A 27,609-nucleotide genomic window follows, 5' to 3' on the forward strand; every position below is an offset into this window, starting at 1 on the left:
ATTTGTGCATGTTATGACGTGCTTTCTTAACGTTTTGTGTTGTGCTGTGCCACGTGCTTATCCGTGTTGTGTTGTGCTACTGTGTCGATTAGGCTAATCCAACACAGCCCACGAAACTAACGTGCTGGACCGTGCTGGGCTGGGCTGGGCTCAGATTTTAGCGTTCGAGCCCAGCCGAGCCCAATTTACACCTCTAACTGGGTAGGGCTGTCAACGGTAGCTATCGAAACGGATATGGCCTCTACAATATCCATTACCGATAAGATTATCGGATATCCGATAATATCCGACGGATATTTAAAAATATTTCTGTTATCCGTTCCGACAATAATATTGGTTATCCGATAATATCCGTTAATATCCTCATTACCATAAAAATAATTTAAGTTCTTTTTTAGTCTTTCTAATTTTATAAATTACAAAAAAAATCAAAGGAGCCATAAGGAAATTCGGCTAAATAAAACCAAATACCTTGATCAAATGCACAAATTTGACTTTAAAATTATTATAATAAATTAGATTTAAACAAAACTCAAATCTTCCCCATCAATATCGAAAAATTCTCCGCTTTTCTCCGCCAATAAAACTAGTTGTGTTTTTGTTCTTCCATAATATTTTTATTTCTACCACTCTTCACATACTACCAAGCTAACAACTAAATATATTACTCAAAAATATATGAATTTTTTGCATATGCATTCTTTAACGGATATCGGATATTATCCTATAGGATAATGTCTTTTCCGTATCCGTTTTATCAAAGTAAGAATATCCGATAAGATATCCGTATCCGATATTCGTTATCCGAAATTTCGGATAATATCCTAACGATTCGGACGGACTCCAACGGATATCGGATATTCGGTTATCCATTGACAACCCTATAACTGGGGTGATAGCGATACAGAAATGTAGGAACTAAAAGAAGTCCGGCGAAGAATTCCGGTAGAAAATAGTCGTTAGCTCAGGTAAGAACAAGCATAACGGCAAAATCAGTAGAGGTGAGAAAGAAATTCCGGGGTGAAGAGAGAGAGTCGTACAGAAGAGAGAGAGTACTCTAAAGAAATTTAGGGAGTCGAATCCACATCCTAGTTAGCAATTCGGGATTCGGAAAACGTACGGAACGGCAAACGTACGAGTATTATACGGTTTTGTAAAATCCAGATTCGGTCCAAAATTCGGTCAACGGGACGTGATTCGTCATTAATTCGGAACGGCATACGTACGTGTATAATTCGATTTATAAATGTGAGTTCGGCTCTGAAAATTCGGTATCTATATATAATAAATAATTTGTATTTATAAGGTCATAGACCAATTTTTATGCATATGTGTGAGTTATTTAAGGAAAAAATAAACTCAATATGATGATATTCATAATATATACAACATTAGTTATCCAAAAGGACGTCGTATAGTGGTCTAGATGCTTGGTTAGTGAGTTTGAGATCTCTCTCACCTTCACCTTCAAATCTCTTCGGTCGTTTTTGTTTCATAAAAATTACAACACGTCTAATATTCGGTCGTGTATGTTCGGGAGGCAGTAAAGCCCAAAAAGTGGAGTCTTTGAAAAGTAAAAGCTAAAGAATTTATGGCGAATTAAGCGGACGTATCATTCGGGATACGTAAAATTCGTGAACGATTCGCGAATAATCCGGGAATGCCACATAATACGCGACTTGGGTTCGGAGTTGCAAACGTACGTGAATAAGACGGTAAAATTCGTGATACGGAAAAAATTCGGGAATGATTCGCGAATGATTCGCGAATCATTGGCGAACTTACTAACTAGGATCCACATATTCGGTCTTAAATGATCATCCCACTTTCTGATCAGTAAATAGCTTTCTAATTAAGCAGATCCCATTTGGATTCTGAAACTATCCGTACCCACTACGTACAATCAAATTTCCCCCAAAATTCACCGGACAAAAATAATGGCACAATCAATTCCATCATCTGCAAAGTTGCAACAAATAGCTAGCTAGAATTGCATCATAATAACTAATCAATCATTCTAAACAACCAAAATCCAAATCTCAAGATGGGTTTTTTGAAACTAGAAGAAAGAGTAAGATCTAACTGCTGCTAATTTACATGATTTGTACGGAATAAAATAAAATATTTGAAGAAACAAACCGATGGGACAAAATAAGGCTGGGAGAAGTCAGCAGAATTGAGACTGAGAATGGATTTAAATTTCTTTATCATTATCTTTCCCAAATGGCCGAGTCTTGCCCATTGTACGTTTAGGCACAACAACTACAAGTCTCGATGACCAAAAGGAAGAGTCCAGTCCATGGCTTCTAATCAATTTGCTAATGAAATTGTCTTGCAAAAAAAAAAAAAATTAGTAAAATTCAAAAGCTTGACTTTATTTGAACATCACACCTCAAAGGCTCAATCAAAGTTCATTTTATCAAGTCATACAACTGTATCAAAACTCGTTCAAGAGTGACACATTATGCTTTATTGTGCTGGCTTCACCCTAGTACATAGGGCCCTCGCGATTTCTTTCACCTTCAATTTGAGTAGTTAAATCTTGGAAGTTTACCGCTTCAGTTCGGTAGTCCCTCGGATTGTTTTTTCTCCATTCCCATGGCTTTTGAGGATTCAAAGAAGCCCATAATCCAACGCCAGCAGCTCTAGCCTCCTCCTCCCACTAATTTGAGTCACACATGTGTGTCATATATATATATATATATATATATATATATAAAGTACAGTTAGGGATATCTTTGAGGGAAAATAACAACTAGCATAAAAAAGTACTTGCAATTCACCTTTTTGAGTTCAGGGCGTTTGTCATACTTTTCAAAATGCCACGCGAACCCTCTCTGGAGCATTATTTTCTGCAGGTTCGAAAGGGAAGATGCAAATAAAAAGATTTAAGTGGAGGAACTGCTCTCAGCAAAATGGCGTATTGTATGGAGAAATTTTTTGATGGGGCTTTTTTTAAAGGGGTCATGGGCACAAATGATACGTTGACACGTGTCTTTGATTCTTATGAATTTTGTTTCCAAAAATATAAAAAAAATGTATTTTCGGAGAGAAATTTTGTTTTCTTAATTGGTGTTGGCATTTTTAAAAATAAAATTCATGAAATCAAAGACATGTGTCAACATATCATTTGTCCCCCATGCCCCCTTCAAAAAACGTCCCCATCAAAAATTTTATCGTTTGTATGTACATGTGCAAAATTTCCATTGCAGTGGATATCTCCTACGAATCGACCATAGTGATCCACGCAGTAAACACCAATAGTCAAACACTTCCCTTGGAGGAGCTCGGTGAGTTCTACCTTTGCCTCTTTTCCATAAGGCATTTGGATCTCTGGTGCATCAATACCCCTGTTTTTCAGTAATATATTTAGCGTTGATCCAAACAAATTCAATTTGATGTAACCAAAATTATCTAAGATTTTATCACTATGTTTCAAATGAGATCTATGTTAGAACCATTTTGATCTATGTTTCACCTCAACCGTATCCGATACTTCTTGACAAGAATATCCTCACCGTATGAACCCTTTAAGACTCTGTATAAAAACAAAATGAGTTTAGTGATTAATATTGCGCAAGAGAAGCAATTTGCCAATTTGGTATGCGCAAGAACCTATAACCAGCATCAGCGATCAACTGCTGAAGTGCATCTGCTGTCGCATAATCCCTGGACAGACGTGCTTCTGATCGGCGTAAGAATGCTGCTCGTACATCCAAGGGAACGTAAGGTGCTTCTCTGGGGTCAGCAGCATCAACATAAACAGTCAAACCATCCGCATCAGCAACAGCTTTTGCATCCACCTAGATAAGTAGTAATATTTCAATTGTCAAGTCGAACGTAAAATCTTCTTAAAAGAATAAAAGTACGAGCTAGATTTTTCTCACTGGAAATGTCTGTAGTTCGAATTGCACCCCTTCTAGTCGAGGAGGTAAAAGTCTTGCCACCGGAATTACAATCCAATATCCATAAATTTCCTAGAAAACAAAATAAGTAGTGTCAGAAACAATTTTTTAATGGAGCTAAAGAAAAATAAAAATAAAATCCATTTTTCTAATGAATAACAAAATATATATATCAGAAGTTAGGCTGTATATATACTGAATGATATACCTCTACGTCGGCCCATTGTGAATCCATTTGAAGCTCAGATCCATCTGAATACTTTGGCATACCCAAAGAATTCATCAACCTATCTGACGACTCTTCTTGAGTACACCAAAGAGAGCCATCTCTTAGAGGAGGCGGTGGAAATGGGATGAAGACGTTACTGGAAACTTGAAAAGCCGGCAGGGTTCCAGTGATAAGGAGCTCTTGAGCAGCCATGTGAAAATCGGAGGATCAACGGAAGCTATCGGTATTATCACTGGACATATCTGGATGGTAATAACATTGCTACTTAAGAACTTGATGATCACGAAGATGAAGTGGGAAATTTTCACACTAGCTTAAATGGGTTATTTATATATAACTAAGAGTGACTGCATTAAGACACTTTCAATAAAATATAAACAAATTAGGGATTGTGGTTGGTGGTGGTAACTACTCCATTCTACAACCAGAAACGAAATTGTGGTTGGTGGTGATAACTACAGTCTACAATAGCTAAATCTTACAACAACAAAATAAGAAAACATAATAATAAATATATATACGTATAGTCCAATTACATCAAAATAATATAATAATGGCAATTTGTTTATTGCAATATGTGAAAAGGAGAGTGATGGAATATGTGATATAAATCTATAATTGACTTTTCAATTACATTGGAAATAGTTCGATACAAATTAGTGCATGCTATTGCTAAGCACACCAGGAAGAATTTGTAGTACATCTGATACAGACTACAGACTATCTTTACTCGCACAAAGAGATCGACTCCCGCGTTCTGCCCATGCATCTCCATGAAATCAAACATATATATATAAATATATATTTTTTTATACCATCGCCGAGATTATGCATGACACTAACTTATGAGATTATGCATAACCACAATTTAGTGTCATGCATAACTTATGAGATTATGCATGACACTAAATGAGACAACTAAAAGCAGTGCATCATCGCCGACGTTGTTTTCTATCGAGATGTACCTCATGCATCCAACTCTTTTACTAGGTAATCTGCATATAATGCAATCACCTTTCCAGAGAACCACTCACAACCCTCTCACACAATTTTGGAACCCAAAAGTTCCATAGAGAATCAAATTCTTCGAATGCACAGACATCGTATAGCTACACAAATTCTGTCTCATTCCAAGTTCAAAAGCAAGGGTTTAAAGCTGGCCAGCAAAAGTGTTCTCAGTTGCACCAACATAGACTTCTGAGGATTATTACAAGTGAATAAAAATTCAGGTACAAGTTAAAACGGCCCTCCCTCATGCAATAGAGTGATCTTTTCATTAAATGATGTAGCTAAGTTTTTTTTTTTCCCCTCCATTTAAAATAAAATTAGTCATCCAAATGTAATTTTTTTCTTTTTCTTTTGAAGCATCCAAATATAAGTTTTTTTTTGTTTTTTGAAGCATACAATTTTCCAAATATAAGTTGTCTGCGAGTATATCATCTTCATCAAGTGTTAATTGGTTGTGAAAAACAGAACCAATGAAAAAAAAACCAAAGAGTAGCCAAATTTAAATAGATTCTGATTAAGAATTAAACATACTATATTTCCTGACGGGATCTTTTTATATATATATAAATAAAACTATGAAAAAAATGAAAACCATGCCGTTTCTGAAAAACGTCGTTGATAAACAAATGACAGGACTTGTTTTACAACTATATATTCTTAGGCGGTTTCTACTGTGTTTGTCAGCAAAACTTATTTTATTCCCTCCAGCTAGCTACGTTTCTTGTAAAAACTTCTCTAGAGATGAATATCAACATAATCTTATCTTGGTGTTTCATTTCCTATCTACCGGGCCCAGCCCTGATTCTTTTATATATTCTTTAGAAATCAAACTACTCTTCTTGACCATTCCAAAATGTTTGAAAGTTTGTAATGAAATGCATTTAGAAACCCATATGCATACGCTGTCTTCATAATGGATCTTCTGATGTCCACATAGATTGCACATAGAGTACATGTGTTTCCTTAGCGCTACTGCAACTGCTATGCAGCTATGATGATGGAATTACGACTTTATGGAGTACCTGCAAAACAAACGTATGAGTGCCCAATAACTTTAACAACATTGCTTCAAAAAAAAAAAAAAAAATTGACAACATTAATTAATAAGATTCACTCCAGGTGTCAAATTAACAACAATAAGAATCGGCAGGTTCACTACAGATATCAAATTGAGAAGAGTCGGCATGCGCGACCCCATTTAAAAGTTAATTTCAAGAGAAACCTTGGTCATTGGAGAGACTATGTGAACTTAAATTTCAGCATTATAGATGAAGAAACGACGTTTTTTCTCAGGAAAGACCAATCAATGGAAGAATCAGAAATGCTTGAGAGACATTCAATCACATTAACTCCTTGACGGCTTTAAATTATATTGGGACATTCTCATCTGGCGAAGCTAAGATGCAAAAGACACCAAGGATCTGCGGGGGCGTGTGCGCACTGAACATTGTTTTGGATTTAGAAGGTGAACAACTCAACATTAGTTGTAAAAAACGGAAGACTTAATGTTGAGTTGATCAAATTTCATACTATGGGTTATGGGGTTGAGAATCTCTTTCAAAATGGAAGACTTGATCAAATTTGATCAAATTAGGTCTTATTATGGGTAAAGGGAAACCCCTTTCACCCCAAACTCAATCACCTTCTCTTTCAAACGAAAGAGTGTATGAAAATCTTCCCTACACGGCTAATGATTTTCCGTTTGAAATAATCATTGAAAATACGGCAAACAGTTTGTTGTATATAAGTAAAATGAAAACAAAAGGAAAACTGTTTGCCGTTTAAATTAGTTTTGTTTCCAAACGGCTTTTCAACAGTAAATATATATGAACTTTATATGTCCAAAAATCTGCCGTGTAAGTATGAAATGCAAAGAATTCCAAAGATTATTTGAACTTTTCGTGTATACTAGATTATGTTAGAGTCTATCCCACGAGTCTTGCTCTTACGGGATCCGCATGCACATCCCACGCAAATTTGTTTGGAATCAAAATTCTATGGAAGTTTATTAAGGCGCACGGCCCTCAGGGCCATGCCCATGGGATACTCTTTCATTACATATAATTTATAGCTTAGGTTTTACCTTGCCTATCTTTAAGTTCGTGATCATATTGTAATAGTATGCTTCAAAGTATATATATATATATATTTTGTAATAGTGACTCACTCACTTGTAATTTCTTTTATTCTCCTTAATATAGGCCCTTCTCTGAGTTTTCTACATTAAAAAAAGCAAAAGAAAAGGTTTGTCATTCAAATATATACGTTTTTTATGTGTTCATTATCTTTATCACTACCATCGAACAGACAAACATTTATCCGTACCGTTTTAAACTTTAGTTTTCCTCTTGACAAACAAAATTTACTAAATCATATTTTAAGTCTTGTAATCTTATGTTTGGAATTATTTTCTCAAGTCTAGATCCAAGAAAAACTGCATTCTCTAATGGTTATCATCTGATAATAACTCAAATCACCCCACCACCATAAATGCCCTTCCATTTTACCATTGCTCAAGAAAGTTTGAACTTTGGGTTATTGGTCTTCCACCAATTTCTGACTTGAAAACTTACGAAAATTTATTCAACGAGCAGATAAGAAAGATGATAAAGCAGACTAAAAATGGTAAGGTACTTCAATCAAGGTGGGGGTAAAAAAGCCAGCATGGGTTATGCCGTGCGTGTGGTGACAAGGTTGCTGTTTCAGAAAAGTGAACACATCAGTAATTATCTCATTGTGTTGACTATCTTAGAATGACCTGATTAAAGTGAATCAGTCGGTTAAAACTGGCCAGGGTTATTCTGGTCTGTAATGTCTTTTGCCTGCCTTTGGTAATAAACTCTAACTAATTAAATCTTACTCTTTCATAATCTTGCTTTGAGTACTAGATAAAACTTTGTAACAATTCTTCTCTACAAATCAACGAGCTGGAGTATAATTATCCCATCAAAAGTTGATCATAATAATCTTTGTATTTATCCGGACCCACCTAAATTCAAATTAATCTTTGTATTTTCGAAAAGCCTCTCCTCATGTGTACCGGCAGTATTCCGAGCTCATTCCTGATACTGAACGCATATTTAATTTGGTCATAACCTCGTCGTGTAGCATGCAAGTAACTTAAACAAGAAAGGATTCTCAAAAGTGTGTTCACAAAAACTGCCATACCAATGGAATAGAACTACTGCTTCCTTGGGATTTTAGTGTAGTACCAAAAGACGCTGAAGGAGTCGCTTTCTGCTGGTTGGTCCAACTGCCCTCCTTAATAAACACTCTTCTCACTATATTAACTTACGGGCGACTGTTGACTAATATGTCTTCTTGGTGGAGTACTTACAAATTGTAGGAGTGAAATATCGCACATTCATTATGTATGCGAAGTAAAGGTCATTTATCTTAAGTGAAGATCATCGCATATATTAAAATAAGGATGACGTATTTAATGATGTCAGCATAGTCACGAGTAAAGTGTGATGATCTGTGCGAGGTGTAAAGTGTGCGAGATTGAGTGAATGTACATGAGCGATTGTAACGCACGGTGATTCCGAAAATAGGGGATCTATTAGCTATCATCCACTATGTAGTATCCTATATAAGGGGAAGGAATCTGGGTATTGAGGGGGGATCGAAGGTGAGTATTAGACAAGAAATTAAGAGAGAGAAAGTTTATTTGGAGAGCAAGAAAAGTCATTGTATCATCTTGTAAACAATTATAGAATTTAATAAATAATAATAAGATTTCCATTATGATTACTTAGAATCTTGTCCAAATTCATAAGGGATGTGGTTGTAGGATTTCCTGCAACTACATTTTGGCGCTAGAAACAGCTTGGAGTGGTATATCTTGTTGGTGAATCTGTTTAAAAATCAAGTTTCCAGAATTAAAAAACCTAGAAATTTTCCTTCAACATTTGAGATTTTCATTCGATAATACAAGAAAATGGTAAGAATTAGATCTACTGTTAAGCAAGCGGCAGCAGCCAGAAGAAGTAAAAGAATTTTCGAACGAAGAAGGGGAGAAATTCATGAGCAATTAGAGGAAGGAGAAAGAACAAATCAAACAAATGATGTTCCGAATGGACTACAGCGTACACAAGAACAGAATAATGATATTGATTATGATAGAGTGAGTATTCATATTGCACATACGAACTCAATCGAAGATGAAACACAGAGAACTGGATATGAAGGAAGGATTTAAGGAAATGAAGAAAATATGACACTTGAAGAACTTATACAAAGATTGATTGCTGAGTGGCAAGGAGAAGATGAAGAGCGTGCGAATTTGATACGACAGAATGATGATTTAAGAGAAGAGAATCTCAGATTACACGAACAAAGATCAAGAAGCGTTACGCGATCAAGATCAAGAACCAGCAGAAGTTAATCAAGACAAAGTCGATCAAATCGAAGAAATGTCAGGCGAGAACAAACATTGGATAATATCGATGAGAATTTGCAAGAAGATGATAATCTACAATATTAACGCGACGAGAGACGCACAGTCAATGACCGATATGAACAGCAACATGAGCGTCGTCGCAGACAAGAAGATCAAAGGAACAATAGACTTCAAGATGCAACCGCACGTCATCGTACTCGTTACGCATCAGATAATGATGGAGAACATGATCCGGAACAAGGGAGAATTCTATTACATGGTAGAAAAATATTGAGGGATCAATATGCACGTGAACAAGAGGAAGAGAGAAAAAACATTGTGCGCGAACGTGCGAGATTTAAACGAGAAAGACGTAGAAGAAGAAGAAGAGAAGAAACTGAAGAAAGAGAGATTGAGGAGGCTATACGTCAGAATAATCATGAGAATAGATTAAGACAAGCCATATTAAAAAGACCTATGCAACAAGATTTAGACCAAACTATGAGCGAAGAAATTCTCAGAGAAATGGCTGAATTGAGAGAAATGATGACTATGCGAAAAAATGGTGGAAGAAGGCAGTTAGAGGAAGCAGTAGAGGAAGCTGGGAAGACACCTTTTGCAAGGCAAATTCAAATTGCAATAATACCACCAAAATGCAACTTACTTGTATTCACTAGTATATTTGATGGTAGTACATGTGCAGTACAACACATAAAAGCCTATAGCCGATCTTTATTGCAGTGGGAAGAAAATGATGAGGTGTTGTGTAAATATTTTCCTGCGAGCTTGACAGGAGAATCCTTGCAGTGATTTGATGGATTAACTGTAGGAACTATTAGATCATTTCGTCATCTACAGAACGTCTTCTTAGGACAATATATCAGCAATAATATGTCAAGACTAGGAATTGAGACGGCCTTTGGACTTCGCAGAAGGGTCAATGAAAGTTTGCGTCATCTAACAACACGATGGAGAACCATGTGTAGTGAAATGGAAAGACGAGTAGATGAACGATTTCTTATACTAGCCTTTGTCAATGCTCTTTTTCCTACAGATTTATTATATACACAGATTTTCAGGATAAAAGACACCATCACAATGTCGGAGTTGCGTGAATTTCAAGAAGAGTATATTGCACTTGAGGAGAAGCAGAGAGAAATGGAATCTTATCCAGTTGCAATGCCTAATGTGAACACTAGGAATGCAAGTTTACTCCCAAGGATGACAAATGCTGTTGCGAGTACATCGCAGGGAAACCAAGGAAAGAAAAGTACAAAAATGGAACAAAAAATGGTAGCAATGGGTAGTGCAGATCAGGAGGAACTCGAAACAGAATATAAAGAAGCACAATCCCAAGCTAGAGGAAGAAATAACAAGATTCAAAGAATGGATAATCCCATGGAAGGTTATGGAAGTCAACAGCCATATCATAATAAAAGACAAGGAATTGGAAACGTGGTCTGGGAACAAATAAGTTTGCCAAAGTTGAATACTACAGTAGACAAAGTCTGGGAAGCTGTTATACTAATGGAAGAAATTCCTGAACCACACAACGTAGGAGATGAACCACAACCGGGCAGAAGGAGCAAAGAATTCTGTGTATATCATCGCTTTCATGGTCACACAACAAGTAATTGCAGAAACGTGAGGAAAATCAATAATTGATCAAGGAAAACTGAACCACTTCTTAATACAGCAGCCGCAGAATCTACCACCACCACCACCAGGACGAAATGCATATGGTGAGGAAAGAGAAAGAATACATTTGTAATTGAAGTAGGTGAAAAGGAAAAGAACCTATATTGCAATTCGATTATACACTATTTCAAAAATATAGAAGATTTTCATGACAACATCTTAAGTCGTGTGTATGCGAGAGATAATGATGGAAGAGAAATCCTCAACCTTGCTAAGATATCACCATTAAAGGATTGGAAAAAACAGTCCATTTCGTTCAGTGCGGAAGAAACACAAGGAGGAGGAGAATTACATGAGTGTCCATTAGTGGTGAAATTGGGAATTAATGCAAAAGCAAAAATAGATGATGACGATGAAGAAGACGATGAAGCGAATACTTGGGCTATAAATAGAATACTCATAGATCCTGGGAGTTCTGTTGATATAATCTTTTATCATACATACAAGACTATGGGAGGAAGGGACGACGAGTTAATCCCTTCAACTTATAAAATTTATGGATTCAATGGCGCTGCGAACAAGCCAAAAGGAGAAGTCAAAATGAGAATTCCACTGCGAAGTTTGCCAACAGAAATCGTATTTTGTGTTGTTGATGTTGAATCACCATATAGTTCTCTGATTAGAAGACCATGGTTGCATAGTATATCTTGGGTGTGGCTTCGACATTTCACCAATACATAAAATTTCCTTTACCTCAAGGCCTAGGCATAATAAGAGGAGATACAAATGGACGTAGAAATTGTCAAGAAATTGATATTGATAAGTGCGAAGAGCGAGAATACAAACGAAGAAATTGGAAACAGCATGCTAAAGATAGCCAAAGGGGTGAAAGGTTAATGGTGGATGTAGTGTCAAAATCTGGAAAAATAGACAAGAAGGATATTGAAGTAAAATCTTCTGCGAATAATCACACCAAGCGAGTCAGAGAGATTACTTCTAAAGAAGGATAACGAGTGCAGAGGCAGAAGTTGTGTTTTCATAATAAAAGTACCATGTGAGATGATACTCGCACATGGGAAATTGAAGATATCATGCGAAATAATGTTCTGAAAAATGTCAATGAACTTAAAGAAATACAAAAGCTGACAGGAGCAGAAGAGTAATATGAATATCTTTCCTCATGTATGAGAACTCAGTAATAATTCTATGTACTAGAGTTATATAACTCATACATAAGAATGGAATGAAAAAAATTTATTTTCATAAGGCAAATGTAAGACCTTAAAGTAAGACCTTAGTATAAGGCAACAGAGTATATAACCACAGAAGATAGGTATTCAAATGTGGCGTGCACCCTAGTTCGCATAAATGCAAGAGGCAACAAGTAAGACCTATCGCATGTTACATTTGGGGAAAACCTGATAAGCATGATTCAAGGGAAAGCTACATCGACCCTGGAACTTGAGTCATGGAGATTTGGGGTGAGAAAAAACGAAAAAGCACATCCAGGAGAGGTGCCTTAAATTTTCAATCTAAGCGCATTGCCTTAGATTGAGATACTAAGGTAAGAAACTCTCTCCTAAGGAGTGCAGAAACTCGATCAGGGCGCCGAGGTACACGGTTGAGTCAAGAGTTCCCAGGGCGTCTGGAGCGTACCTTGCCACTCTTGACAAGTCCGGACTATGATGCACTCGGTCCAAAGAAACCCCACTTAGGGTGCGGTCTCGTAACCATAAACCTTATCTGTAGAGGGATAAGAGACTGCGAAATCAACTGGTTGTTTCCAAGAAGCGTAAAGGGTAGAATTCTTTACGCTTCTTGGAAAGATCAGAAGAAGAAGTTTTGGACCCAGATTTGGATGCAAGTTTCTTGGTTCGTTTCTTGGTTTTCCCAGCATCCTTAGAACCCGAAGCTTCAACCTACGCGAATAATAAAGATAAGAAACAGAGGCAACAATATTGTTTAAATTAAGAAAGGGAATGTTTCTTACTTCATTATTCTGCGAAGATGATGTATTGTGCGACGTTTTTTCCTTCTTAGCAGCCTGAAATCAGAAGAGTAGGAAAGTAAGAAATAGAAAAAACTAAGTTATGCGAACTTGGGAAGGATATGCGAAGATTTCATACCATCTTCTTATTCTCATTGTCAGATAAGACAAATTTCCAAGGTTGATAAGTTGAAAGATTCGCAGGAAGGGGAAGATCAGAACCATCAGCATCTCTTCAAGATACATAAGGACAAACTAAAATGACAGGGCAATTAAGCCAGCATGAATCGTTAGATCTGCGAGCAGTACTATTAGACTTATCATTCTAATCAACATCTCGCATAATTTTCTGATCTTCAGTGATACCATCTTTCCTTCTTAAGCGAATGGCCCATTTTGTTGATTCATTTTTCATTATCGCAACATAGTAATATTTGAAAAAATTATCAACAGTATACTCTGAAGGGTTGATGGCTTTATCACGGTACGATACATTTCGTACTTCATAAGAATAAGAGGTTCTTAATCCAGCTTCGCGGCGAGAATATTCTAAAGCTATTCTAATAGCATCACCACTCAATTGAAATATGCCTCTTGCGAATCGTTCATCAGATAGAATTTCATAGAATAAAGGAATTTCCGGATTATACAATTGGATGGGAAGATTATTCAGAAGTTGTCCTAATGAAATAATGATCTTTTGATTAGACCACTGTTCAAAATTTATTAATTCAAGATTCAGTATGGATGCATAATCAGAATGGGAAGGAAGAGAAAGTGAAAAGCCTCTTGTGGCAAATTCTCTTTTCAACCTGGTGAATTCAGTTTCCATCTTTTTACCAGTTGGAGCCATTATCAGAATGGGAACGAGGGATATATAGGTGAATGAAATCACAGTAAAAAAAATATATATATATATATTTATCTTAATCAAATCACGGATGGAAATTACAGCTAAAATATAGAAGCAGGGGAAAGAAAGAGGAAGGTAAAAAGAAGAAAGAAGAAGATGAAAGAATTTATATAAGAAAAATTTACTCTCGTTTTTCGAGATTTTATCTCATTAATGCGAAGAATGAATAGATGGTTATAAGGACGTGTCAGATAACGAGTGGATAAAAAGACACGCGTAAGTAAGGAAAGCTCAAATTCTGGAAATGTGTCGGCAGATCAGAATATGAAAGGTTGAGCATGTGCGATATTATTAAATGGAGATTCTTCATATCGCTCACTTTATAAAGGGAACGAAATGAGAAGAGGCAAAATGTAGGAGTGAAGTATTGCACATTGATTATGTATGCGAAGTAAAGGTCATTTACCTTAAGCGAAGATCATTGCATATACTAAAATAAGGATGACGTATTTAATGATGTCAGCATAGTCACGAGTAAAGTGTGATGATCTGTGCGAGGTGTAAAGTGTGCGAGATTGAGTGAATGTACATGAGCGATTGTAACGCACAGTGATTCCGAAAATAGGGGATCTATTAGCTGTCATCCACTATGTAGTACCTTATATAAGGGGAAGGAATCTGTGTATTGAGGGGGGATCGAAGGTGAGTATTAGACAAGAAATTAAGAGAGAGAAAGTTTATTTGGAGAGCAAGAAAAATCATTGTATTATCTTGTAACCAATTATAGAATTTAATAAATAATAATAAAATTTTCATTATAATTACTTAGAATCTTGTCTAAATTCAAGAGGATGTGGTTGTAGGATTTCCTCAACTACACAAATTAAACGTGACTGTTTGCAAATATGTCTTCTTTGACTAAATACTGAAATGAAAATCTTCAAACACATTAACAACTAATAAGCATGAAAACTATTGTTTTTAATTTAGTATTAAAAGAGATTTAAATCATGCGTTCAGAATTGCTAAGGATGAAAAAGAGAGGAGGATTTAGTTTGAATGTGATTCTATGAATATCATATTAGCTTTGAAAAATAAATCTTTGATCCCATATGGCGGTTCAAAGTATTATGGGAGAAAATTGTATAGAATTTATGAAAGCTATTCAATTCGTCTTTTCCCACATCTATACGGAGGGAAAATTGGGTGCCACAGCTACAAAAGAACAGTGGTGGTTTGAGCCATGTATGATTTATGATGTCATGAGGGTTGACAGAAAATATGTCTTCTTCCTCATGTATAGATTTGCTTAGCTAGTTTCTATTCGTTGCACTTTCTCTTCTTTTTTTTTTCGAAGTCAGGTCTAACATCAGTCGTATGAGTCCGATACAGAATCATACGAAATTGATACAAAAAGTTACCTGATACATAATGTACCTGCTAATGCAGTTTAGCTAATTATAGACTTACCCTTCTTCTTTCGTCTCAATAATCTTTACTTCATTTCAACTAAACTAACTTTGAGCCATTTATTACTCAAAGTACAAAAAATCCCATCTTTTATTTAGTTATTTATATGTATTTAATCTTATCTTTGGATTCATTTTCTCTCTCGCTACAACACAAAATACAAATCTCAATTGAAGAAAAACTACGGTTTGTAAAGGGCATGCGTCGAAAACAAAATAAAATTCTATTGATCGATCATGAGTATCATCAACTGCTTTATGTAAAAAGATCAAGGTATTTCCTTGACTCTTTTTTGTGGTAAAGGTGCTTCTCCTTGTAGCTCGCAAACAAGGTTGCTGTTTCAGAAAAGTAAACATTATGATAAACCATGCTTTTAGATTAGACAAAACCTTCGAATAATCGGATGATCCCCCTCTCTAAATTATATCAATGAGATGAGATAGTATTACACGATTTTACAAGTTTCCTCATTAGAATTTGATTAGTATATATATTGTAGTTCGAAACCACCGATAAGTTCAAATTATGCAGGTGATATAGGTGGGAGTGGGAGTATTTTCGAAAAACCTCCCCATGTGTAGCATTATTTCGAGCTCAAAACACAAAGATAGCTCTTTCCTGATATCGAACATATTTGGCCATAACCTCTTCTATGTCGTCATATACAATGCCCCGTAGACCTACTAAGTAAGACAGACAAGAAATGGTTCGTCAAAGGTGTGTTTACAAAACCCAGATTGGCGTAGAATTTTGAAACATTGTCATTCTCCTATGACAAAAATGTCTAACATCCCATTGGCGGAATACCTGCAACAGATACTGATCCTCTGCTGGTTGGCCCTAACTACTATTGTTAGTGCCATGATGGAATTACGTCTTTATGGAGTACCTGCAATACAAACGTATGACTGCGCAATAACATTAATTAATAAGTTCAAAGTTAACGGCAGATTAACTACAGGTGTCAAATTAATAGGAGTCGGCAGCTACTGGTTGGTGTATTTGGAAAAGCCGGAATGAAATCATTTTTAACAACAGGACGGCGAGCTTCACGACTATCACAGAAGACAAAAACTCACAAAAATTTTCTAGTGTAAAAACTTGGGACTCTATTGATCAAATCATCCATAACTAGGATCTTTTTCTTTCTGTAATTTAAGTTTTTCTGTTTGGTTCTGTCTTTGATGTATTAAGCTCTCTCGGGTGTGGAGAGGCTTCCTCTCCCTTTGGGCTGTTTCCCTTCTCTGTTTCATTCTTACTCTTTGTAAGCTTCTTCAATGTATTTCTTCCTACTGGTACGATTTTCTCTTTGATCTGGCAATTGAAATGTCCACCTAAAATTGGATTTTTTTTCCTTGGTTACTTATCTTGTATGGAGCGGTCTCATTATTTTTATCTTGTATGTATCGATCTTTTCAGGTTACAATGCAGTGATTCGGATTCAGATAAGTTGGATGGCAATGGTGCGAAATAGCTTATTGCACTGACAACTTGGAAGTGTAGTTACAATCTACTGCATCTGTAAACGCTAATTACACCGTAACACCACGGTTAGCTGCATTGTAAAATTCAGTCGGTGCATGTCTATTTCCTGCGAATAAAGGGCAATTTTTGATACTCAAATGTGAATGTTCAGAATTTTCAAATGTTTTTGCTTATGAATTGAACGAAAAAGATATATATAATACAATGTGATAATAAGGTTTTGTGAGCTTATTACAACAAAGGGAAACCCGAAAAGAAAAATATTGATACAATGAAATCCTCAATTCTGCTTGTTTATATTGGTGTGCACTGTCTTTGTGCTTTATTGTGTTGTCTTCACACCCAAGTGTTTAGTCGAACCCAGGGAGTCTACTGCTTCAAGTGTTTCTGTGGTTTGGATTGTTTTTCCTCCATTCCCATGGCTTTTGAGGATTTGGAGATGCCCACAATCCAACTCGAGCAGCTCTAGCCTGCTTCTCCCACTAATTTTAGACATACATGGGTGTCATATAGAGTACATCTAGGCATATGTTTAAGAGAAAGAAAAACAAGAGGACTTGTAATTCACCTTTTTGAATTCAGGGCGCTTGTCATACTTTTCATAATGCCACGCGTGCCCTCCTGTGAGCATTGCTTTCTGCAGGAAGAAGAAGGAAGATGCAAAGAAAGAGATGAGATTTAAAGTGGAAGTTATTCAATTGAAGGGACTGCTCGCACTAAGAAAGCTGTATGGTACCTGTGCAAATTTTCCATTGCAATGGATGTCTCCTACGAGTCGGTCATACTGATCCGTACAGTAAACACCAATAGTCAGACACTTGCCTTGGAGTAGCTTCGTGAGTTCTGCCTTCGCCTCTTTCCCGTAGGGCATTTGCATCTCTGGTGCATCAATGCCCCTATACATTCAACAATTTTCAGAGTTGATCCAAGCAAATTCAGTTGACGTTACCAAAATCAAATAAGACATTCATTTACCTCATACGTATCTTATACGTTTTTGCAAGATTATTCTCGTTGTCGACTCTGTATAAGAACAAAAAGAGTTTTAGTGATTAATACCGCTGAAGAAACACAATTTGGTGTGAATAAAAACCTGTAACCAGCATCAATAATGTTCTGCTGCAGTGCATCTGCAATCCGATAATCCCTGGATGCACGTGCTTTTGATCGTCGCAAGGCTGCCGATCTTACAGCCTGTGGAACTTTAGGTGCTTCGCTGGGGTCCGCAGCATCAACATAAACAGTCAAGCCATCTCCATCACCAACAGCTTTTGCATCCACCTATGCAGTAATTTCTAGTTGTGAAACCAACACATAAATGTTCTTAAAGGAAAACAAAATGAACAAATTAGCAGATTAGAGTGGGGAATATCATCTTACTGGAAATGTCTGTAACTCATATTCTGGTCGGGGAGGAAAAACTTCTACCACAGGAATTCCAATCCAATTACTCGGAAGAGGAAAACTATAAAATCTCAGTAGACCCTGTACAACAAAAACATAAGTGTTGTCTCTTAAAGCTACAACAATAAAGAAGTTGGGTTGTATATCGCCATTAATATACCTCTATGTCGGCCTTTGGGTGTCCCTTTAGGGTCTGATAGACAAGCCTGGATGCTTGTTCAGCTGTTTTCGGTTGTGGTTTTGCTTCTTTCCATGCCTGCAATAGTTTGTTGTACCTTCAACATTTTAACAACAGAAATAGTATCAATTTGATCACAGTGGAATATGAAGACAGTTTCTAAATAGTGCACCATATATGCATCTACTTCGTCATCAGCAACAGATTTTTGTAAATTCCAGATTTCAAGATACAAAAATGGGATCAAAGTAATACAATTTAGCTTGAGCTTTCTTTGATTGCGCAACATGCTGACTAAGTCTTGCAGGAACCTTCAATCAAGAATTTTGAAGTCAGTTAACAAATTAAGAAAATAGAAGAAGAAAACTATAAGCTTTTGAATATTACCTGACAATTGTTCTCATAGTTAGCAAGATCGTGAACCAGAGCCGAAACACCATGGTCTGACTCTTGAGTTTTTGGCTTGCAACAGTTCCCACAAAGAAGCCTAAGAGCATTTCCCATCCTCTCCCTCTCTCTTGATTACACTGAAACAAGATTATGCAGAAACGAAGTAAGATGAAAGAAATCAAGGGACCAAGACTAGACTTATAATGAAAAAGTTAAAATGGAAAGGAAAACTATAATATATAGTAATGGAAAGCAAGATAAGACTGGAGAAACAGTGGAAGAAGTGAGAAAGGGAGTAAATTCTTTAGCATTTTCTTTCTAAAAGGTGACTCTTGCCCAATGAACATATAGGCACAACAAGTCTTGAAGACGAAAGGAAGGGTGCAAACTGTTCAGCTGAATCCTCATTTATGCTACTTTTCAAGAAATAAAACTACCATGGACCACAATGGATAATTGTTTTTGGTAGGTATAGAAATCGACCCTTAAACTACTTCCCAGGAATCCCTTTGCAAGTCTAGCTGGTTGAACCCTACATGGACCACAACAGAGTTGTCTTTTTGATAGATATATTTTCATCGACGTCATCCTTGCAGTAAAATAGATAGCATATTCTAAAGTTTGCGATTTTTTAATCAGAAAATCACAAACTGGTTCATTTCAATTATACAACTCTAGATATTAAAATTCTCTCAGTAGTTCTCTGCAATAGTGAAAAGGAAAGAAAAGAAAACATATGTACACAGTGTCTCCTTTGTTTAGTCAGAGATTTGGATAGCTAATGTTGGTATTTACCGTCTTAGTGATTTACTGCGTTGGCTTCGCCACATGCATTTCTGCTACGAGCCTACGACACAGTCCTCATGATTTCTTTCTCCTTCATTGCATAATTGAACCCAGGAAGTCTATAGTTTCAGTTCGGAACTCTCATACGATTCAGTCCCTCCGATTGTTTTTTCTCCATTCCCATGGCTTTTGAGGATTTGGAGATGCCCACAATCCACGGTGAGCATCCCTAGCCTGCTTCTCCCACTAATTCAGAGCATAGATGTGTGTCAACCAAAGTACAATTAAGAATAGATTTGGCGAAACAGAACAGTAAGTATCAAGGAGGACTTGTCACCTTCTTGAGTTCAGGGCGTTTGTCATACTTCTCAAAATGCCATGCAAGCCCTTTCCTGAGCATTATTTTCTGCACGGAGGAAAAGAAAGATGTCAAGAGAAGAAAAGGATGAGATTTCAAAGGGATTCGTCAAATTAATCTAGTTCAAGGGAGCTGCAACGCGAGCAATAAGGCGGGTGTATTTTACCTGTGCAAATTTTCCATCGCAATGGACATCTCCAACGAGTCGACCAAACTGATCCTCACCGTAAACACCAATAGTCAAACACTTTCCTTGGAGTAGCTTCGTGAGTTCTACCTTTGCTTAGCTAGTTTCTATTCGTTGCACTTTCTCTTCTTTTTTTTTTCGAAGTCAGGTCTAACATCAGTCGTATGAGTCCGATACAGAATCATACGAAATTGATACAAAAAGTTACCTGATACATAATGTACCTGCTAATGCAGTTTAGCTAATTATAGACTTACCCTTCTTCTTTCGTCTCAATAATCTTTACTTCATTTCAACTAAACTAACTTTGAGCCATTTATTACTCAAAGTACAAAAAATCCCATCTTTTATTTAGTTATTTATATGTATTTAATCTTATCTTTGGAGTCATTTTCTCTCTCGCTACAACACAAAATACAAATCTCAATTGAAGAAAAACTACGGTTTGTAAAGGGCATGCGTCGAAAACAAAATAAAATTCTATTGATCGATCATGAGTATCATCAACTGCTTTATGTAAAAAGATCAAGGTATTTCCTTGACTCTTTTTTGTGGTAAAGGTGCTTCTCCTTGTAGCTCGCAAACAAGGTTGCTGTTTCAGAAAAGTAAACATTATGATAAACCATGCTTTTAGATTAGACAAAACCTTCGAATAATCGGATGATCCCCCTCTCTAAATTATATCAATGAGATGAGATAGTATTACACGATTTTACAAGTTTCCTCATTAGAATTTGATTAGTATATATATTGTAGTTCGAAACCACCGATAAGTTCAAATTATGCAGGTGATATAGGTGGGAGTGGGAGTATTTTCGAAAAACCTCCCCATGTGTAGCATTATTTCGAGCTCAAAACACAAAGATAGCTCTTTCCTGATATCGAACATATTTGGCCATAACCTCTTCTATGTCGTCATATACAATGCCCCGTAGACCTACTAAGTAAGACAGACAAGAAATGGTTCGTCAAAGGTGTGTTTACAAAACCCAGATTGGCGTAGAATTTTGAAACATTGTCATTCTCCTATGACAAAAATGTCTAACATCCCATTGGCGGAATACCTGCAACAGATACTGATCCTCTGCTGGTTGGCCCTAACTACTATTGTTAGTGCCATGATGGAATTACGGCTTTATGGAGTACCTGCAATACAAACGTATGACTGCGCAATAACATTAATTAATAAGTTCAAAGTTAACGGCAGATTAACTACAGGTGTCAAATTAATAGGAGTCGGCAGCTACTGGTTGGTGTATTTGGAAAAGCCGGAATGAAATCATTTTTAACAACAGGACGGCGAGCTTCACGACTATCACAGAAGACAAAAACTCACAAAAATTTTCTAGTGTAAAAACTTGGGACTCTATTGATCAAATCATCCATAACTAGGATCTTTTTCTTTCTGTAATTTAAGTTTTTCTGTTTGGTTCTGTCTTTGATGTATTAAGCTCTCTCGGGTGTGGAGAGGCTTCCTCTCCCTTTGGGCTGTTTCCCTTCTCTGTTTCATTCTTACTCTTTGTAAGCTTCTTCAATGTATTTCTTCCTACTGGTACGATTTTCTCTTTGATCTGGCAATTGAAATGTCCACCTAAAATTGGATTTTTTTTCCTTGGTTACTTATCTTGTATGGAGCGGTCTCATTATTTTTATCTTGTATGTATCGATCTTTTCAGGTTACAATGCAGTGATTCGGATTCAGATAAGTTGGATGGCAATGGTGCGAAATAGCTTATTGCACTGACAACTTGGAAGTGTAGTTACAATCTACTGCATCTGTAAACGCTAATTACACCGTAACACCACGGTTAGCTGCATTGTAAAATTCAGTCGGTGCATGTCTATTTCCTGCGAATAAAGGGCAATTTTTGATACTCAAATGTGAATGTTCAGAATTTTCAAATGTTTTTGCTTATGAATTGAACGAAAAAGATATATATAATACAATGTGATAATAAGGTTTTGTGAGCTTATTACAACAAAGGGAAACCCGAAAAGAAAAATATTGATACAATGAAATCCTCAATTCTGCTTGTTTATATTGGTGTGCACTGTCTTTGTGCTTTATTGTGTTGTCTTCACACCCAAGTGTTTAGTCGAACCCAGGGAGTCTACTGCTTCAAGTGTTTCTGTGGTTTGGATTGTTTTTCCTCCATTCCCATGGCTTTTGAGGATTTGGAGATGCCCACAATCCAACCCGAGCAGCTCTAGCCTGCTTCTCCCACTAATTTTAGACATACATGGGTGTCATATAGAGTACATCTAGGCATATGTTTAAGAGAAAGAAAAACAAGAGGACTTGTAATTCACCTTTTTGAATTCAGGGCGCTTGTCATACTTTTCATAATGCCACGCGTGCCCTCCTGTGAGCATTGCTTTCTGCAGGAAGAAGAAGGAAGATGCAAAGAAAGAGATGAGATTTAAAGTGGAAGTTATTCAATTGAAGGGACTGCTCGCACTAAGAAAGCTGTATGGTACCTGTGCAAATTTTCCATTGCAATGGATGTCTCCTACGAGTCGGTCATACTGATCCGTACAGTAAACACCAATAGTCAGACACTTGCCTTGGAGTAGCTTCGTGAGTTCTGCCTTCGCCTCTTTCCCGTAGGGCATTTGCATCTCTGGTGCATCAATGCCCCTATACATTCAACAATTTTCAGAGTTGATCCAAGCAAATTCAGTTGACGTTACCAAAATCAAATAAGACATTCATTTACCTCATACGTATCTTATACGTTTTTGCAAGATTATTCTCGTTGTCGACTCTGTATAAGAACAAAAAGAGTTTTAGTGATTAATACCGCTGAAGAAACACAATTTGGTGTGAATAAAAACCTGTAACCAGCATCAATAATGTTCTGCTGCAGTGCATCTGCAATCCGATAATCCCTGGATGCACGTGCTTTTGATCGTCGCAAGGCTGCCGATCTTACAGCCTGTGGAACTTTAGGTGCTTCGCTGGGGTCCGCAGCATCAACATAAACAGTCAAGCCATCTCCATCACCAACAGCTTTTGCATCCACCTATGCAGTAATTTCTAGTTGTGAAACCAACACATAAATGTTCTTAAAGGAAAACAAAATGAACAAATTAGCAGATTAGAGTGGGGAATATCATCTTACTGGAAATGTCTGTAACTCATATTCTGGTCGGGGAGGAAAAACTTCTACCACAGGAATTCCAATCCAATTACTCGGAAGAGGAAAACTATAAAATCTCAGTAGACCCTGTACAACAAAAACATAAGTGTTGTCTCTTAAAGCTACAACAATAAAGAAGTTGGGTTGTATATCGCCATTAATATACCTCTATGTCGGCCTTTGGGTGTCCCTTTAGGGTCTGATAGACAAGCCTGGATGCTTGTTCAGCTGTTTTCGGTTGTGGTTTTGCTTCTTTCCATGCCTGCAATAGTTTGTTGTACCTTCAACATTTTAACAACAGAAATAGTATCAATTTGATCACAGTGGAATATGAAGACAGTTTCTAAATAGTGCACCATATATGCATCTACTTCGTCATCAGCAACAGATTTTTGTAAATTCCAGATTTCAAGATACAAAAATGGGATCAAAGTAATACAATTTAGCTTGAGCTTTCTTTGATTGCGCAACATGCTGACTAAGTCTTGCAGGAACCTTCAATCAAGAATTTTGAAGTCAGTTAACAAATTAAGAAAATAGAAGAAGAAAACTATAAGCTTTTGAATATTACCTGACAATTGTTCTCATAGTTAGCAAGATCGTGAACCAGAGCCGAAACACCATGGTCTGACTCTTGAGTTTTTGGCTTGCAACAGTTCCCACAAAGAAGCCTAAGAGCATTTCCCATCCTCTCCCTCTCTCTTGATTACACTGAAACAAGATTATGCAGAAACGAAGTAAGATGAAAGAAATCAAGGGACCAAGACTAGACTTATAATGAAAAAGTTAAAATGGAAAGGAAAACTATAATATATAGTAATGGAAAGCAAGATAAGACTGGAGAAACAGTGGAAGAAGTGAGAAAGGGAGTAAATTCTTTAGCATTTTCTTTCTAAAAGGTGACTCTTGCCCAATGAACATATAGGCACAACAAGTCTTGAAGACGAAAGGAAGGGTGCAAACTGTTCAGCTGAATCCTCATTTATGCTACTTTTCAAGAAATAAAACTACCATGGACCACAATGGATAATTGTTTTTGGTAGGTATAGAAATCGACCCTTAAACTACTTCCCAGGAATCCCTTTGCAAGTCTAGCTGGTTGAACCCTACATGGACCACAACAGAGTTGTCTTTTTGATAGATATATTTTCATCGACGTCATCCTTGCAGTAAAATAGATAGCATATTCTAAAGTTTGCGATTTTTTAATCAGAAAATCACAAACTGGTTCATTTCAATTATACAACTCTAGATATTAAAATTCTCTCAGTAGTTCTCTGCAATAGTGAAAAGGAAAGAAAAGAAAACATATGTACACAGTGTCTCCTTTGTTTAGTCAGAGATTTGGATAGCTAATGTTGGTATTTACCGTCTTAGTGATTTACTGCGTTGGCTTCGCCACATGCATTTCTGCTACGAGCCTACGACACAGTCCTCATGATTTCTTTCTCCTTCATTGCATAATTGAACCCAGGAAGTCTATAGTTTCAGTTCGGAACTCTCATACGATTCAGTCCCTCCGATTGTTTTTTCTCCATTCCCATGGCTTTTGAGGATTTGGAGATGCCCACAATCCACGGTGAGCATCCCTAGCCTGCTTCTCCCACTAATTCAGAGCATAGATGTGTGTCAACCAAAGTACAATTAAGAATAGATTTGGCGAAACAGAACAGTAAGTATCAAGGAGGACTTGTCACCTTCTTGAGTTCAGGGCGTTTGTCATACTTCTCAAAATGCCATGCAAGCCCTTTCCTGAGCATTATTTTCTGCACGGAGGAAAAGAAAGATGTCAAGAGAAGAAAAGGATGAGATTTCAAAGGGATTCGTCAAATTAATCTAGTTCAAGGGAGCTGCAACGCGAGCAATAAGGCGGGTGTATTTTACCTGTGCAAATTTTCCATCGCAATGGACATCTCCAACGAGTCGACCAAACTGATCCTCACCGTAAACACCAATAGTCAAACACTTTCCTTGGAGTAGCTTCGTGAGTTCTACCTTTGCCTCTTCTCCGTACGGCATTTCCATCTCTGGTGCATCAATACCCCTGTGCAATCAATTGTATCCAAAGAAATTACAAACAGATTCAATCCCATGTAGTCTAATCGAGAAAAACATTCTATTACCTCAATCGAATACGATACTTTTTGGCAAGAATGTCCTCGTTGTTTGAACCACTGAAGACTCTGGATATGTAATACGAACAAAATGTATTTCACTGATTGGTGATATGATAGTGCTGAAAAAAAAACACCATTTGGGATTAGCAAGAACCTGTAACCAGCATCAACAATGTCCTGCTGATGTGCGTCTGCCGTCTTAAAATCCCTGGATGCACGTGCTTTTGCTCGTCTTGATACGGCCAGTTGCACAGCCCTGGGCACATTAGGTGCTTCCCTGGGGTCTGTAGCGTCAACATAAACAGTTAAGCCATCCCCATCGCCAACAGCTCTTGCGTCCACCTAAATAGTGTAATTTCCAGTTGTGAAGCCAAAAATAAAATCTTCTTAACAAAACAAAAAATGAGCTAGTTTTCTCATCAGATTAAAGTACAATCTCACCGGAAACGTTTGTAATTCGAATTGCACCCCTTCAGGCTGAGTAGGAGGAAAGACTTCTTCATCAGGAATTTCAACCCGTTTTCGTGGAATTGGAAGACCATAAAATCTCAATAGACCCTATTTAAAAACACAAAACCCTCAGTATTGTTTCACAGAACTCAACATCTAATGCTATAACAAAAAGAAGTCATGTTCTGTATCTCCATATACCTCTACATCAGTCCTTTGGTATTCCTTTAAGGTCTGAATGATCAGCCTCGAAGCTTGTTTACGCGTTCTTGGTGGTAATTGGGCTTCTTTCCATGCCTGCAGTAGTTTGTTGTACCTTCAACATGTCGAAAATGGACAATTAGTACACCAATTTATCCATGTACCAATCAACTGAACCCCTTTTCTAGTGAATTAATAAGAACAGATTCTCAATCATAGATTGAGGAACAGTTGAAGAGTTGAATACAAAAATTAAAGATATTCAAGAAATGTAATGATAGAATAATACATTTAAACTAAGATTAAACATATTCAAGATCAAATTGTTAAGTGGAATCAAATTACTAATAGTACTAATTACCATTTAGCTTGAGTTTTCTTTGATGATGCAACATGCTGACTAAGCCCTTCAGGAACCTTCAAATCAAGAAATTTGATATCAGTTAATGAAGAAAATTAACAAGTAATAAACCTTAAGATCATTTAAATTTTACCTGAGAAGTCTGCTCATAGTTCAAAAGATCATGAGCTAGAGCTGAAACACCAACAACAACACCAGTAGTTGTGGAGACACCATATGAGTCTGCTGAATCTTCTTGTGTTGATGGCTTGCAACAACTCCCATACAGACTCCTAATAGCATTTCCCATTATTTCTCACTCTCTCTTGGATTAGACTGAAACCAGAATTTGAAGAAATGAAGAAAGAGGTGGGGAATTTTGTGAAAATGAAACAAGTTTGTTTGAAGAAACAAAGAAAGACTTAAAAGGTAGAAGTTAAGATTAAGAATATAGTAATGGAAAAAGCAAGCAAGATAAGACAGGACTCAGGAAAAACAGTGAGGCAAGTGACAAGTCAAGTCAAGTCAACACAGAGATAAAAGAAAGAAAGAGAATGGATATTATATTAATATCTTTTTGCCCATTGTACATTTAGATGCCACAAGTTAAAATAGATTGCCAAAAAAATATCTTAAACCAAGAACAATGTCACAATAATTCACCTTGTTCTCACAGCTCCCGGTGGTCATTCCAAATTGGACTCTGCTGTTCAATCCCAAGAATCTTGTCTCATTGAATGAAACACGCATGCAATCAATTTGCTATTCTGATTGACCACATGGACCACAATGGATGTCTTTTTGGTTAACACATATTGATACAGATTCCAGGCCAAAATCACTAGTGGAGATTCATTACAATTGCAACTGTCTTGAAGTTTTCCAATGCGGCTAATGGGGTATCATTTTGCTAGGGGGTGAACCAAATTGTACATAAGACAAAACATTTTTTGGTAAGGGATTGGTACTAGAGCTGCCAAACCAGCCAAAACCTGCGGATAAATCCGACCCGGCCCGTGAAAACACGTACCCGGCTTGGCTGGTTGTCTTAACAAGCCGGGTTAGGGTTGGAGAAATGTCGGCTTGTGTGAGAACGGATAAA

At 36.9% G+C, this 27,609-nt stretch overlaps 4 protein-coding genes across 8 annotated transcripts in view; all 4 read right to left on the reverse strand.

Annotated features, from left to right (window-relative positions):
* Nucleotides 1-4,326, reverse strand: part of LOC113280210 (uncharacterized 38.1 kDa protein-like) — a 55,065-nt gene extending 50,739 nt beyond the window's left edge. The window contains exons 1-5 of the mRNA XM_026528865.1: nucleotides 4,114-4,326; nucleotides 3,888-3,977; nucleotides 3,616-3,803; nucleotides 3,479-3,538; nucleotides 3,191-3,350 (exon numbers count right to left, since the gene is read on the reverse strand). Of these exons, the coding sequence (XP_026384650.1) occupies nucleotides 3,191-3,350; nucleotides 3,479-3,538; nucleotides 3,616-3,803; nucleotides 3,888-3,977; nucleotides 4,114-4,326 (711 nt within the window). The remainder of the gene's footprint in view (nucleotides 1-3,190; nucleotides 3,351-3,478; nucleotides 3,539-3,615; nucleotides 3,804-3,887; nucleotides 3,978-4,113) is intronic.
* Nucleotides 4,327-17,133: 12,807 nt separating this feature from the next.
* Nucleotides 17,134-19,858, reverse strand: LOC113283817 (uncharacterized 38.1 kDa protein-like). 2 transcript variants are annotated; one of them, XM_026533202.1, is made up of 10 exons: nucleotides 19,724-19,858; nucleotides 18,926-19,065; nucleotides 18,794-18,849; nucleotides 18,521-18,635; nucleotides 18,337-18,441; nucleotides 18,050-18,237; nucleotides 17,932-17,979; nucleotides 17,693-17,852; nucleotides 17,525-17,593; nucleotides 17,134-17,438 (listed from the first exon to the last, which is right to left on the reverse strand). In XM_026533202.1, exons 2-10 carry the CDS (start codon nucleotides 19,040-19,042, stop codon nucleotides 17,334-17,336), a joined length of 963 nt encoding a protein of 320 aa, XP_026388987.1. In that variant the 5' UTR covers nucleotides 19,043-19,065; nucleotides 19,724-19,858; the 3' UTR covers nucleotides 17,134-17,333. The 2 variants fall into 2 exon arrangements, with proteins under 2 accessions (XP_026388987.1, XP_026388988.1); XM_026533203.1 differs by lacking the exons at nucleotides 18,926-19,065; nucleotides 19,724-19,858 and having other exon boundaries at nucleotides 18,521-18,616; nucleotides 18,711-18,833.
* On the reverse strand, nucleotides 19,507-26,922 carry LOC113283814 (uncharacterized 38.1 kDa protein-like). Of its 2 annotated transcripts, XM_026533198.1 has the most exons (10): nucleotides 26,662-26,922; nucleotides 26,529-26,584; nucleotides 26,168-26,282; nucleotides 25,958-26,074; nucleotides 25,671-25,858; nucleotides 25,523-25,582; nucleotides 25,395-25,443; nucleotides 20,239-20,349; nucleotides 20,052-20,120; nucleotides 19,507-19,960 (listed from the first exon to the last, which is right to left on the reverse strand). In XM_026533198.1, exons 1-10 carry the CDS (start codon nucleotides 26,815-26,817, stop codon nucleotides 19,865-19,867), a joined length of 1,017 nt encoding a protein of 338 aa, XP_026388983.1. In that variant the 5' UTR covers nucleotides 26,818-26,922; the 3' UTR covers nucleotides 19,507-19,864. The 2 variants fall into 2 exon arrangements, with proteins under 2 accessions (XP_026388983.1, XP_026388982.1); XM_026533197.1 differs by lacking the exons at nucleotides 19,507-19,960; nucleotides 20,052-20,120; nucleotides 20,239-20,349 and adding exons at nucleotides 24,552-25,005; nucleotides 25,097-25,165 and having other exon boundaries at nucleotides 25,284-25,443; nucleotides 26,662-26,921.
* On the reverse strand, nucleotides 22,179-24,903 carry LOC113283815 (uncharacterized 38.1 kDa protein-like). 3 transcript variants are annotated; one of them, XM_026533199.1, is made up of 10 exons: nucleotides 24,769-24,903; nucleotides 23,971-24,110; nucleotides 23,839-23,894; nucleotides 23,566-23,680; nucleotides 23,382-23,486; nucleotides 23,095-23,282; nucleotides 22,977-23,024; nucleotides 22,738-22,897; nucleotides 22,570-22,638; nucleotides 22,179-22,483 (listed from the first exon to the last, which is right to left on the reverse strand). In XM_026533199.1, exons 2-10 carry the CDS (start codon nucleotides 24,085-24,087, stop codon nucleotides 22,379-22,381), a joined length of 963 nt encoding a protein of 320 aa, XP_026388984.1. In that variant the 5' UTR covers nucleotides 24,088-24,110; nucleotides 24,769-24,903; the 3' UTR covers nucleotides 22,179-22,378. The 3 variants fall into 3 exon arrangements, with proteins under 3 accessions (XP_026388984.1, XP_026388985.1, XP_026388986.1); XM_026533200.1 differs by lacking the exon at nucleotides 24,769-24,903 and having other exon boundaries at nucleotides 22,179-22,471; nucleotides 23,971-24,344; XM_026533201.1 differs by lacking the exons at nucleotides 23,971-24,110; nucleotides 24,769-24,903 and having other exon boundaries at nucleotides 23,566-23,661; nucleotides 23,756-23,878.
* Nucleotides 26,923-27,609: the final 687 nt, after the last annotated feature.

This window comes from Papaver somniferum, chromosome 5, assembly GCF_003573695.1.
Source record: "Papaver somniferum cultivar HN1 chromosome 5, ASM357369v1, whole genome shotgun sequence".
NCBI lineage: Eukaryota > Viridiplantae > Streptophyta > Magnoliopsida > Ranunculales > Papaveraceae > Papaver > Papaver somniferum.